At 35.9% G+C, this 11205-nt stretch overlaps 1 protein-coding gene across 3 annotated transcripts; it reads right to left on the reverse strand.

Moving 5' to 3' along the window:
* Positions 1–726: 726 nt before the first annotated feature.
* On the reverse strand, positions 727–11184 carry LOC124308934 (uncharacterized). Of its 3 annotated transcripts, XM_046772120.1 has the most exons (7): positions 10843–11184; positions 9854–9899; positions 8517–8747; positions 6158–8170; positions 5437–5989; positions 5115–5346; positions 727–4752 (listed from the first exon to the last, which is right to left on the reverse strand). In XM_046772120.1, the coding sequence occupies exons 1-7, from the start codon at positions 10897–10899 to the stop codon at positions 4744–4746; spliced, it is 3141 nt and encodes a 1046-aa protein (XP_046628076.1). In that variant the 5' UTR covers positions 10900–11184; the 3' UTR covers positions 727–4743. The 3 variants fall into 3 exon arrangements, with proteins under 3 accessions (XP_046628076.1, XP_046628070.1, XP_046628086.1); XM_046772114.1 differs by having other exon boundaries at positions 5437–8170; XM_046772130.1 differs by lacking the exon at positions 9854–9899 and having other exon boundaries at positions 5437–8170; positions 10843–10899.
* Between the last annotated feature and the right edge of the window lie 21 nt (positions 11185–11205).

An 11205-nucleotide genomic window follows, 5' to 3' on the forward strand; every position in this document is an offset into this window, starting at 1 on the left:
GATTGATCTAGCGCGTTTGTTCAATACATTATGGCTGTAATGTTTTTACGCAGCATTAGCACTTGTAAAATAACGTTAGCTAATCCTCGTAATATTTCTGTATGTATGAACATTACCAAATGAGATAAATTCTCTGGTCAATAATATACATAATACAATTTATTCGATTTATTTAATGCCTATTCGCTAAGTATACTCTGTGTTAAATAAGACGGTATATAATATAATAAATCATTTCAAGTAGCAGCCACTTGGACACCCCTAAAATTAAGCTTAGGTAGGTATGTATATGTATATGGTTCTATGAACGACGTATTAAAATTCATCCGTAATAACTGATTAGAATTTGCGATATTACATGGTAAATAAAAATTAAAAACTATACACCTCTACATCAATACTATATCCTTACCCACATTACAATAAATTATCTATAAAATCATATATTTGACGGTAATAAAAATTGATTTTTTATTCGAGGAGATTCGACAATAAATCATTTATCATGGTAATTCCGTATTCGCATCGAGATACGAAGAAAGAAATACAAGTCCGGGGTTCAATTACAAAAAAGTGGAGTTTTGTGCATTGGATTTTATCAGGTATCAATCAATCTGATTCATCATTATTACCATAACTTCTAAGGACATGAGGCTCACAAAGAGCTTTCCATAATGCTTGGAATAATTATGGCACAGATTTTACCCTGTTTTGTTTTTTTTTTACTTCATTTATCTTTAATCCCGTTATTCAAGTATCGAACTCCACTTTAAGCTGGCTCTTTACTTTACTTAATGTGATGGGCACGCCATGTTATAATCTTACAAAGTATATAAATTGCATTAATACAGAGTAACACTGCAAACCGTACAGTATCATTTGATTGCCGACTAGGATTTTAAATATGAATTTAATATACATTAAAGATTATAACGATAAGCGAAGTTTTCTTTATAAATGAGAGAAAGCTAGTAAATCGAGAAAAAAGATTAATGTTCAATCAAAGTCTCGGCAACTATGTACATAAATTTCAAGCACAACTAAGGAATACTCGCGAATTTTTACTACATTATGATTAACTGGGTAATTCTTGGATATGGTTGGTTGAATTTCAAAAGCTGATACACTTAATAGAAAGGTTATTCTACCAACTGTGTTTTTGTATCAATATTTTCGTTGGGTTTTCAAGATTGTCGAAAGGTTGCCATGGTGTTTGGAAATGTATTGCTACAAATTTAACAAAATTCGTTTTCAAGGGAATATAAAAGAAAAACAAACAACAGTTTTTGATGGAACTTAAAGAATTGTTGTAGACCTTTAGGTGTATCAGGCTTTCAAATGATACAAATTCATTAAAAATAGACTATTACTACCGTAGTACTTAATTTCTGACTAGTATGGGTCTCTACATCAGTGATTTCCATTTTAATTTACAATTAAAGTTATATAAAAGCTTACAGACTAATTTAAATTTCGTTACACGCATTGTCACAGAGGGGGGTCAGAAAAACTAGGAGTGTGTGTGTGTGACAATTTCGTTACAGAATTTCTACTTATCTAGTCCTGTTAGTCATGTTTGGCAAAATACGATTTGACATAACTATGAATTCAGTGGGAGACACTGATCTACGATATAACTGTTTGTTTTTTTCGTAATCCGTACAGTACAGACAATAATATGTATATAATATGCTATACTTGAGAGAATATCGTCTCCTTCGATTACATTCTATAGAATTCTATTCACGCAATACAGTTAATCACATGACAATATTGTATATATATCTACGCGTCGTACACACCTCAATACCTGGGTGACATTACAATAATTTATATTTGTTTCACAAATTTTTGATACACAAACGCACTAACCTCACCACACTGCATGTGTTGCCAAGTGATGAACATTATTTTGACCAGTACTCAAGTTTTCTAATATTATCGATGAAAAGGTAATGCAAGAATTATCAAAGAGACCATCAGTTTTCTTCAATTGATTGTCTGAATACTTTTTTTTGTTTCTCTGTTTTTTTTTTAACTGTGATTTAATAACATCTAACATTTATCAGTTGCCTTTCTCTGGAAACATGCGTCCACATTGTCATCAGAGTTAAATAAATATGATTATTCAATGCAATTCTAAACGTCCGTGCGATTTTTTTTTTTTGCGTAAAATTTTTTACGGATTGCCTACTTAGACTATACGAAATATGACTAAATGTCGGTTTTTGTTAACTGCTTGCATCATCTTTACTTAGAGATATTTATTTACCGTTGCGCCAATCTAAGTGTATAATAATTAGTAGAACAGTAAGTACCGAAAACTAATCGTTGTAAAGAAATGCTAATTCTATTCATTACAATTGAAGCTTCGTAGAACAAGAAGACTGTATTAGTTCACCCTAAGAATTCTTTGTTGCATACAATTTGATGTATATATTGTATCACTCAGATGTGTGCTGATCTACGACCGCATCAGTTTTGTATCACATCAGATGGAATATGAGTTGGTCGAGATTGATTCAACCAAAAGTTTAATGAAACTTCAAATAACTAAAGACGAAATACCAGTAGGAGGGACAGGTACGTAAAGGGTTATTGTGATATGTTTAAACAACTGACTGTTTTACAGTGAGTAAATAGTGATTACCGCCACCATCTCCATTAGTTCTTTCACCGTGCAAGTGTACAAATTTATTAACGTTATTCGTGAACTACGACATGAGTACGTTTTTCGTACTAAAATACATTTATAAAGATTTTACGTAGCGAGTTAAGCATTATGGGCAACATTATAATGCTACCTAAAGGTGTCGCAAAATTGAAAAAATTAATTTCCACTAACGAAAGAACCAAGGGTGGCGAGTATTCAAAAGCATTCGCATAAAATGCAAGTTATCTAAATGAATGAGATCAATTGAAAAAGTTACAATATGAAAAAGAAGTAAATCAAGGTGCGATGTTATATCACATAAATGCTTAGTTAGAGATATAGAGAAGTAAAGTTAGAGAGTCCAGCTGAAAGAGAAAAATTGATCCAAAATTGGAAAAAGCTCTTTGTGGTTTTGCTCTTTCAAACTACTGAACTGTTTGCCTGTAAAATTTTTAGCATTCAGTTGGGAATTATTTTTACATTATAGAAAACCGATACCCTGCGTTAATCCTAAAAACGGTACAAAATTTCAATGTTCAATCTTACACTTCTCTGCACTCTATGTTTTCTAATGTGCTGTTTTGGATTTCAAGATTCCTTTACTATAATTACGTTGAGTCATACAAAATAACTTGACTGAGTCGTGACACGAGATAAAAGAGATTCACGGCTGATTTGAAATCGTTCGAAATAATTAATTAGACCACTCATAAGCTCAGCACGAGTAGTTAGAAAAACTCGTTATTAGTACGCTAAAAAATTTGATGCTGATAACGGCCCAGCGTTTGCGACACATCACTATTTTACTTCATTAATATATTAAAAGTTATAAACAATTAAATAAATATGTAATTCTTTGAAATTTCTTGTGGATCTGAAAACCGAAAAAGTCAAAGAAAATCGGTAGAAAATTATGATCACAACTTAAATCACGCTTCTAAGAAAAAAAAAGACGTACATGCCAATTTAAAAATTTGAGGCACGTATATCAGATAGCAGCCTTAATATTATAAATATTTTATATACGCTCTTGGCGCTCAGAAAGTTTAATCTATAAACTATACATTATAATGCTACCTTGAGTTTTCCCGTAAACTATAAATACCTATCATATAAATTACCATTTTGTGAAAGAAAGCTATTAAAGGCTATAATATTTTGTATTTAGTAGTTAAAAATAAGCTAGTAAGTACGAATAAATTCTGTAAATAATATTCAATGGAATCTCCATTGTCTTCAGGCCATAGGCGAATCCATCAAGTACATAAGTAGTGTAAATTTTAAAAGCCTTTAACTTCATTCTTTTGTATCATTCTGTATATCACGCTATATAAAAGTACTTATATAAAATAAAAATTATTCAAAAAAGGGTATACTCATAAAAAGTATACAACACCCACCTTATCCTTTTACTCTAGGGCAGGATATTTACTATACTATTATTACATTTGTTATTGAGCATATTTTAGAAATTGTTTGAATCGTTGTAGGAAGTGTATATAATATTATTGATTATATTTTTACTATACATTGTAACCAAGCTTTGTTATTTCATACTTTGAAACTTTTCAACTATCATGCTTATCGATTATCGGTTCTGAGACGGATTTAATAAACCTAGACGTTTTTTTTCCCTTAAGACAGTTTTCACGTATGCACTATTTGAATAAAACAGCTGGGTGCCCTCAGAGAATGAACAGTACTAGACATATACAAATATGTATCAATTTACCATAGAATTTGTACTTCCACGTGTATAATATACGAATCTTTTATAACTAAACAATGACTTCGATGCCGGGAGATGCTCGACTTCTGTTAGTTGGCATATAGTAAGGAGTACTTGTGGATAAATAACAAAGCGACAGAAGAAAATTGATATCTTTGAAATCGCAATTGCAGGCAATAGTACGAGGTAATGGAAAGTTTAAAAGTTTATGAAAATATTAAAACCTGGTTTCAGTATGAAGTATTGTGAACACCGATTGCAGCTCTGTTATTAGTTCTACCTTGAATACTCTTGTCCACCGTGTTTGGAAATACTAGGAACTTCAGGTTCTTCTCCTTCCTTGTGAATTGTTTCAATGCTTTCAGGCCTGCTGTAATTTGGAAAAAAACAATGCTTCCATTTCAAACAGGATGAGTAATTCAACTTCTGTGCGAACAAGAGCTAGCACTTAAAATGGTCAGTTGACTGTAATCACTCGGACAGTTAATACCTGGATGTAAAATTGCGTTGTAAAAATACTTAGGGTTGTAAATAATGTACATCATTGAAAGAATGAAATTAAGTGGACATCTAGCTAAACGAAATGTTCTGTCAATATTTGCATAGTTCCAAATGAATTCCTCGTATTCGTAGGGTAACATAAAAATTTTTGACTTCCTGTAAATATTGTTCTCACACTGAATAAAATTATATTGAGCACTTAATTTCGTCTCTGAAAAGTACTCGACTTACCTCAGGAAAGAGAAAGTGATCACGCACTGGTTGCGGCTGATCGTATGACGAGCTGCTCATATATCCCGGTGACGGAGATTCACTTTTTTCAAGGACAGGTGTAATATTGGCATAGTTGGAAGTTGGCCCTGTCAATGTACGGCCTTGTTCCACCAAGATGCTCCGATCTATTTTATAATATTCCTTTCCGCTACGCGGCCGAAGAGTTGTGGCCACCTGACGTCCACCCAATCTGTTGACAAAGTTATGTCCAATGAAATTGAACATCAAATAGACTTTATCTATTTTCTTGTTTAAATTTACTTCTACAAGTATATCTTACCTAAGATTGTCTGGGGTATCTGATGATGAATGCGAGGACAAAGATAATGTTTCGATGTAATCAGACATATCGGATGTACCGCTGCTTGTACTTCGAGAATCTGTGTACGGTGTAGCGGATACTTCGCCTGGGCTACTGAAACCTTTTGTGCCTTTGGGAACACAGGCAGGTATGTCTCCTTCGGCAGATGAAGATTTCGTTGGTATTTTTAGTTTTTGAAATTGAAAGGAAAGCTCGCGAAGTGGGTCACTGGATTTTGATTTTCTTGGTAGACTGTTATGGAAGCAGACTGGAGGGGTACTTTTGTGGGATATTGATATCAAATGTCTTCTTGCTGAAGTAGTAGTAATTATGGGTAGTTCGAATTCCCCAAATTCAGTTCCTCTGTGACTCAGAGAGCCAGTCGATACGCCAGAGTCGTTGCTGCTCGAAGAGTCGCGGTTATGTCCCGTCTTTGATGGTACAGAAGATGAGCGTCGAATTTTTATTGAACACGGCTGAGGAGATGACGCGGAAGTCTCCTCGCTGTCGTGATAAGGTTTCGACTCTGAATCTACGCACAAAGTTCGTCTATCTTTATTCATCAGTAACTCTTTATCAGCCTCGCTGGAACACTTGTGAATTGTCAGATTTGAAGGGAACAAAGTAAGTTTTTCGTCATTCGTATAATGTGCAGATTCTGCAGAATATGATCTCTTCCTTGCTAGTAGACCAATATTACCAGAAGCCTCTGTGCTATTTGCGGAGTCCAAGAGTCGGCGCCTGAGGTAGGGACTAGATAACATCGCTGATCCAGGTACTCGATATTCAGATTCAGATCTTTTTTTGCTTCCTTCTATTAATTGGGATCCAGTCAAAGTTGGATTACTACTGCTCTTTCCGGTGCTGCAAATTCTGGATAAAACTTCTTTGGAACAAGCGTTGTGGGCCGGTTGCATCGCTAAGTACCCAGGGTACGGCTTCTTCGGCATTTCTTTCTCTGGGTTCATCATCAAGTAATCATTCTCTCCATCTTTTGCATGCCCACATTTGGTGCAGAACTTTGTATTTTCATTTACCTCGGAAGCTTCAGATTCCTTCAACTCTTCGGAAAACTTGGCTGCCTCATCTCGTGATATTCCTGCTTTGGCTAAAACATCCTTGCTGTTTTCATAGTGTTCTAAAGATTGGGTAAAATCAATATTTGCATAATTTATCTGCTTTGATTCTGGTTGCGTATCTATTACCGGTTCAATGTTTGCATAATTGTTATCAACTCCGGTACTTTCACTCTGACAGCCACACTTTTCTTTAGCAGTTTCAGGACCATGATCATCTTCAGTACTTTTGTCACTTGTTGCATAAACCGCTATTTCTCCATTGGCGTTCACAACCGGCATCTTCCCTTCACCAGACAGCCGTACTGGATGCACGGCATCTAACACAATGCCTGCCCCTCGACGACAGTAGGGTAAAACAAAACCAGCCCAGCTCATTACGTTGTGACATGGACAAGCGGATGTACGCGGGGATTGAGAAGTCAGCTTGGTAGGACAGCCACACTGTTGTAAAGCAACTGCTTGTGGCACAAGCGGAGTGTCGTAATTTGCATACATTTTTGGCAACGCAAGAATTTCCTTGATTTTTCTAGGCGTATCGTAATACTGATCAGTGGATGAAGTTCGTTCCATAGACAATGCGTGGCGAATTATTGTTTTTGGAACATCATAGTTTTCATATGGCCCAGTTGTATTGGCTATGTTGTTTTGAACTGCTGGTGGCTTTGTTGAGCAAGAACAAGGATATTCTGGTTGTGGAAGTGGCATCGGAGGCTTCTTAGCTTTTCTAACACACGAAGAATGTGGCTTCGGCGGTCTGGGAGGAGAGACTAACTGCTTAGGAGCAAAGTTCTGCGGGTTTTGAGTTTGGAAAACTTTACTAGACACGCAATGACACTCTGCCTGTTGGGACACCGAGTAATCACTTTCATGACTACTGCTGCTATAGGAAGAGAGCGACAGTCTGTCAAACGCTCGAAGTGGTTGCTGACAACCCCCAAGTGGAGCAGGACTACTAGAGTGAGTCATTGTCGAAGTTGTGCCCGATGTAGATGACTTGGAAAGTGTTCCCAATTTGCTGATACAGCTGGAGCATCTTTCAAGCATTGAATTATTTCCTTGGACAATTGAGCAGCTGTGCCACTCTCCTGGTTGATCATGTAATTCTGATATGGAAGCATCCCGACACCCGTAATCACTGTCCAAATCTGTCTGCTGCCTGCTTTCAGTCGAGGACCAGTACGGCGAGCCTTCATTTTTGCAGTTGTCGCACTGCCCTTCGTAGGATCCTGTATTATACAGCAATGATGGAAAGGAATCACTAACCCTTGTTTCAGATCGAGAAAATTGCCTTCTGGGACTGTCACATGCTGCAAGTTCACGAGCAGTTGGTCTTTTTCGAGTACTGAGCTTTCCTTCGGCTGCCAATTGCAAGGTTTTTATAATGTCATCTCCTTGATCTGTAACAAGAACGTGCAGGCCTTCTCCACGGCCGCATCTTGAGCCTCCCTCAAAACAAAATCTTCCCTCAACGACCCCATAACGACGAAGATGTGCAATTTCCCAAACCCCAGCGAGCCTTGGCGGTACTCCAGTGGTAATACAGAAGCGACGATTTTGTATGTGCATATGTGCTGGGCCGCTTAAAAGCTTCGCTTTTGTCGGTGCCGAGGAGATGAGAATCAGGAATTGTTGATCTGAAGACAAATCGTATACTTCGTCATGCAATTTTTTTCAGTTACACAGTATGAAAAAAAGGCAGATTCTTGCATAGCAAATTGACAATGACAAGTCTCAAGGTGATCAATTCTCTTTTGTATAATCCCACTTGTCTAGTCAGTAATTTGTTTGCAAACTCTACGTAAATATGAGAAGGAATAGTGCAAAACACGTATAGCCAAAGTGTTTTTGTTTTCCACTTCTTAAAATTTAGAACTCATAAAAGCTACAGCAATGTCAATAATTCAATGATATATTATCAAATGTAAATGTTGAATAAAAAAAAAGTATCAGGACATTAATTTAGTAATATTAGAAACCAACCTTCGCCCAAATTGTTGGATATCTTGACTTGCCACTGTATTAGTCTCTCACGAGTATCGAAAGCAAGAACTACCGTAACATCTTGGCAAATAATGGCAATTGTGTTAGATTCTTTGTCAAGGGTAAATCCACTTTCTACCCCAAGAAAGTGTTGTAAGCTAAGCGAGGCCTTGGTTTGACCTTGTTTGTATCGGTCTTTGCTATCTCCGTAAAGTTGTAAGTGTAAGCAGTCTGAAAAATACAAAATACGTTGCTGATTTTAAGTAAAAACTCTATACAGCTTAGTGTATTGAAGGATTATTATGATATTAGTATTTAATAACGTATTAATATTTGCATACCAACTTCAAGGATAAAGGCTTATTGTACATATTCATTTTCACTTATGCACACATACTTTAATAAAGAGAATTATTACATTCGTTAAATTGTAAAGACTTTTGATAAAACCAATTCGAAGAATGAATTGCTGTGGTAACACAAATATGAAGCAGACATACTGAGAGGCTGATTAAAAACACATAATTCTCTTTTTCTTTATACTTCTAATGAGGCTACACTGAATGCTTACTGCAAGAAAACACAATACTGTTACACATACAGTAATTACTGCAAAGAGCTGCCAGGCTTTTGTTGTTTTTTCAATTCAACTCTAAGAGTCGTTTTCTATGAGTCAATTACTGTTCCTCCTGAGCATTTTATTCATACTTCAAGAGGGTGCATACTTTTCAATGTTAAGGTGTAGGTGATTTTTCACTGTTAACTACACCAAGAATTAGTTGACAAATTTTGTGATCAATTCTAATCAGGAAAAACGGATTTATAACAAGATTGAGAATCACTAAAGTTAAGGCCTGCAAATGTCAGTATTTCATTTTATGCAATGCTTGTTCTGGCGTATATTTTGCCGATGAAAACATTTGTTTGCAAACAATGTGGTAACAGCTAATTGTAAGTGTTTTAAATTAATGATAACAATGCAAGCCAATATATTTATTTCAAAGATATTTTGAAATTGGTTTTATGAATAATAAGAAGTAGATTATATTGAGTTTTTGTTTTTGGCTTTTAAGTTATCTAAAAGATTTATCTCTCAACTGAGATAGTATTCAAGATATCCATAAATACACACGTAGATATTATTGTGAAATTTTTGGATTTTTTCAATTGCTGATGACTTGGTATATTAGTAAGAAAGGCAACTGTGATAACATGTAAAGTGGGAAGTTACTTTAAAACCTTTTCAAACACATGTACCCTACTAATAATATAGACTTTATATTTCTACATTCAATTTATTTGATAAAACAACATAACATATGTCGACATATTATTACCTGCCACAGGGGACAATTTTCTCATGACGCACCACCTTGACTTCCACTGAAAATAAGGAATTGTTGTGAATAAGTGATCATTCGTTGAATCAAGTTTTGCCCTGTAGCCAGTTATTTTTCATAATATATAATAACAGGATAAAATTTTTTGAGCTTAAGGATAAAGAAGAATGTACAAAGACTTCACATAGTGAAATTCACAATATATTTAAAAGGAAAAAAAGAAGATGATAAGCTCAGCGTAAGCAGGGCAGAGATAACGAGGCACTTGACTGTAAGGAGTTTCATATTGTTTCCTGCAAGTGATTAATCACAGATAATAACTTGCAGCTGGTATTTTTTTTACGTTCTGTTTGCTGTATGTGAAAAAACAAGGCCACTAAACCCAATGACTTGTTTACTTAGTAAGAGCAGTAAATATGCTTTTCCATCGTAATCTGGGTCCTGTATCTGTTTATGATGTAATAAACATTTTTTCACCCACGTACGTTTACGAGTGAAGAGAAAGGAATAAAATGTAAGTATGAAAAAAATCTCTCTTTTATTTCCAGCAGTCACGTGCATATGTTTATTATCGTGATAAGGTGTTTTTAAAACTGCATTATTGTAATCACACGGACTTTGAACGTTCGGTTGGAGCCTTTCACTCACTCTCTGTCTCTCTCGCTCCTTTTCATGCAACATCATTTGTTGGGCCTGTTTTTTGGAACATCTATGAAATGATCGGAAATGTGCAGCCGGCGGTATCGAATTGTATCGAAGTTTCATACGTAAGCGTACCCGGATAATTATACTAGGTCAAATAACGAAGGCTGCTGTACGATAGAATGCCCAAATACAATAGCCCTGGGATTATATATTGTGTTCGGTGGCTTTGTTTTGTCGAAAGCGTCGCGGAGCGTATGTGAGAGTGAATTAAAGGCGATACATGTTCTCGCGTGATAATTTTTGCACGTAAGCCGAACATTGTCGAACGAAACTAAACTCACCTTCTTGCCATCCCGAAACTTGACGTTTCCCTCGATAATGCAATTGTTATCCACCATTGTAGAAGACCACTAAACTTTACATTACCAGCACACCTTCCCTCACTGCCGGAATACTTTTTTTTAACACCGAAATACCGTCGTACTACACCGCATCGTTTGATCACAATGATGAATTTCGTTCTTATTTGCATTTCATTACTAGACAGGGGGGGATAACGTGCTCGCTAATCATCTGCCGAAATCCATACCCGTCGCCGAGCGACCTTCCATTTTCACTTCCTCGTACCTCACTGATACACCATAAAGCAACACCGAGGAGGCTGGAAAACTGCCGCACTCGATTCTCAGCTCGGCTCATGGATT

The sequence above is a fragment of the Neodiprion virginianus genome, chromosome 1, assembly GCF_021901495.1.
Source record: "Neodiprion virginianus isolate iyNeoVirg1 chromosome 1, iyNeoVirg1.1, whole genome shotgun sequence".
NCBI classification, from domain to species: domain Eukaryota; kingdom Metazoa; phylum Arthropoda; class Insecta; order Hymenoptera; family Diprionidae; genus Neodiprion; species Neodiprion virginianus.

Bases quoted from the DNA above. Each gene is read 5' to 3' on its own strand.
- LOC124308934 (XM_046772114.1), bottom strand. From the start codon at position 10,899: ATGGTGGATAACAATTGCATTATCGAGGGAAACGTCAAGTTTCGGGAT. The intron at 9,900-10,842 runs GTGAGTTTAGTT...CCTTATTTTCAG, and splicing joins AGTTTCGGGATGGCAAGAAG to TGGAAGTCAAGGTGGTGCGT. The intron at 8,748-9,853 runs GTAATAATATGT...TGTATTTTTCAG, and splicing joins AAAATTGTCCCCTGTGGCAG to ACTGCTTACACTTACAACTT.